General features: G+C 32.9%; 1 protein-coding gene and 1 long non-coding RNA gene across 3 annotated transcripts in view; one reads left to right on the top strand and one right to left on the bottom strand.

Moving 5' to 3' along the window:
* itm2bb (integral membrane protein 2Bb) overlaps nucleotides 1–859 on the bottom strand; it is a 15,144-nt gene extending 14,285 nt beyond the window's left edge. For both annotated transcript variants that reach the window (XM_034885209.1, XM_034885210.1), the window contains exon 1: nucleotides 591–859. In XM_034885209.1, coding sequence (XP_034741100.1) covers nucleotides 591–674 — 84 coding nt within the window. In that variant the 5' untranslated portion in view covers nucleotides 675–859. The remainder of the gene's footprint in view (nucleotides 1–590) is intronic.
* LOC117952721 overlaps nucleotides 1–3,062 on the top strand; it is a 20,129-nt gene that overhangs the window by 5,930 nt on the left and 11,137 nt on the right. The gene's annotated exons all lie outside the window — the stretch shown is intronic.

Here is a 3,062-nt window from a genome sequence, read left to right as displayed (position 1 = left end):
GACACAAGAGCGAGCACACGAGCACGCACACACGCGCGCGCGCACACACACACACAAGTACGGACACATACAAGTACCGACACACACGTACTGAGACACACACACAAGTACTGACAATACTAACACCAACACACACACACACGCACACGCGCGCGCGCTCACACACACACACACACACACACACACACACACACACACACCCCTAAAGCTAACTTCTAGTGAATTACAACTGTTTTCTTTCCTCTAGTATGAAAGCAGACATGTTAAAAAATTAAAAAGTCCACAATGGTTTCCCTACCTCCCCTTAACTAATTAAAACCAGCAGCAAAGTCAGACAACACAAAACTATACAGATATTATTTACCAAAGAGAAAAAAAATTAAATGCCACATACGGAAGTAGTCAAAAACTAATTTTGTAAGGTTCCCATAACATACTAAAAAATAAATCAAATATATCGCATTTTATTTTTAGTGTTTAAGTTGCAGAAACAGAGTGTAGCTAAACAACGCCATTACATAAACTGCGCCTTCTTCTTCACGGAAGCTAACTTCACGTTAGCTTAGCTTAGTTAGCCATTTTCTACTCACTTTGTCCTCCTCGGGAATGAGATTTTCGGCGTCCTTTTTCACATCTTTCTGAGCCAAAGCAGAGCTAAAAGAGACTTTAACCATCCTGGAAGAAAGAGTGACGAACTCCGATGATAAATAAACGATTAAAAAGCCGTAAAACAAAACAAAACAGAGCGAATTTGCTCCGAAGTACAGTAATCGCACTTCTCTCTGGCCAAAGTCTCTCGTTTGATGATCTGTTGTGATAACGGCTACATCAAGCAACTCACATGCATACAACACAACTTCCGGTTTGGTTTAAAAAATAAAAGCATTATACAGAAACCTGGCAATATTTCCTGATAAAACTGTTGGGATGTTTTTTTAATTTTATATTATTATATATGTGACGGAGCGCATGACTGCCGTCACGGTAGCTATACGCTACCTATTTAGCCCTCAAAGACTGTGTGGAATGATGAATGCATTTCTAAGAGGAACAGGTAATTGTATTTGCAGCAATGGAGCAATAGAGATATTATCTTCGAAAAGGATCTTTTTGATTGTAATCGCCAATTACTTAACTATGAATCCTTTCTCAGAGAGAAGGCCTTCCTTACAAGGTTCAAAGAATATAACTCAGTCTTCAAATCTATCCCTAATAGCATTTTAGAATTATTGAAAAGTTATAAAAAACACAAGGATGTTACTCTTCATATGAACGCTATGAATATTATAAGCAGAAATTGTACTAATAAGCACATTAGATCATAATTTTATAAAATAATAAAGTGAGGGAATTACATTTGAAAGTATTGCATAAAACATGTCCTACAAACATGTTTATCTCAAAATTCATGCCAGTTGACGAAGAACGAGAAAGCATGGTTGACTCATCTTTCTTACGGTTGTTCATTTTGCATTACATTTTGGAAAGGTTTTGGAAATGATATGGTTTCTAAAACAACACATACAATCACACTTGAAGGGAAACGTATGATTACATATTTTTAACGTAAAGATCGAAATGTATGTAGTATTGTTAATCTTTTTATTTTATTAGGGAAGTTTCATTTCATAAAACAAAATTTTCAAATTCAAGACCATGTTTTAAACTATTCCATATTGAAATTGACACTAATCATTTCATTTCATCACTGTGCAATATTATTTACTAATTAGTTACACTTATCCATGTTTACAAAATGTGTATTCAAAGCTAATTTATACATGTGTACAGTTGCTCTCCGGACTAAGGACTTTGCGCCAGCACCCCCCGCCCCTCTCTGTTTTTCTCTGCACGACCTACACTTTATATCTTTGACTTTATATTTTATATTTTTTATATTTTATATTGTTATCTTATATTCTTATAGTTTTTGTGTCAACGCTGTAAAGGGATTGCTTTAATCTCGTTGCACAAGTACCGTGTACTTGTGTATAATGACAATAAAGGCATTCTATTCTATTCTATCTATTCTATAATTGTGTGTATCTTAAATTATTAACAAATAAGAAAGTTATAACTATGTCTGTAACTATATCTCATTTATACTCCAATCTATGTAAATAATAACATCTGTCGATATCATTAACAAGGTTTTTAAGTCTGTCATATTTTTACTAATGTATTTATTTTTTATTGTTTTTCTCACTCAATGGATCTGTTTGCAACTAATACTTCTGTTACCTGGTCTTATATTATATAAGTTGCAATCTCTTTCTTTATAATATTCTGTTTTGAGCTGTAAAACTGAATGTTTGTAAATTTATCTTTAAATAAAAATGTAAAATGTAAAAAAAACATTTTTTATTTTTTTTTACAAAAACGGCCCTGAAAGACTGACCTGGAGTGTTGCCTGTATATTTGTTAATTTAGTGATTTCATACTTTTATGTTAATGATCACAAGATTAATCTCCCCTGTTAACCCAGCCATTCTTCAGTGGTAATATGAATTGTATAATGTGTAAATGTCTAGTTTAATAGATTCTTTTTGGCTGTATATAGCCGTTTAAACTGTCCAGTCCCCCGAGCCACCCTGTTGTAGAGTTGGTATGATCCAATTTAAGGGGCAGGCTTCAGGCCTATGGAGATAGATTTGTTTCTATATTGCATGCGAGAGAAAAAAAAAGTTTGAGGTAAAAACGTAACACATTGATAGCAAAAACATTTTATGACAGAAAAACAAATATATGAGAGAAAAAGTTTTCATACCAATAGCACAAAAATCTCCCTCAAATACTCTCAATTACTCTCCCTTAAAATCTGAAATATATATTTCATATTTCATATTTGTGAAAAAACTTCTCTTGAAAAATGAAGCATTTCTCTTAAAAAAGAAGCGTTTTTTTCACAGAATGTTTTTTGCCATCAGTGTGATAACTTTTTCTCTCAGCTCATTTTTTGGTCAGACATATTTAGTATGTATATACTGTATACTTATATGTATATATGTATCTATATGTATATGTACATATATGTTTACATACTGTATATATATACATATGTA

Source organism: Etheostoma cragini, chromosome 11 (genome assembly GCF_013103735.1).
Source record: "Etheostoma cragini isolate CJK2018 chromosome 11, CSU_Ecrag_1.0, whole genome shotgun sequence".
NCBI classification, from domain to species: Eukaryota; Metazoa; Chordata; class Actinopteri; order Perciformes; family Percidae; genus Etheostoma; species Etheostoma cragini.
The sequence above is the reverse complement of the archived record's forward strand: the minus strand, read 5'-3'. Positions and strand labels throughout refer to the sequence as shown.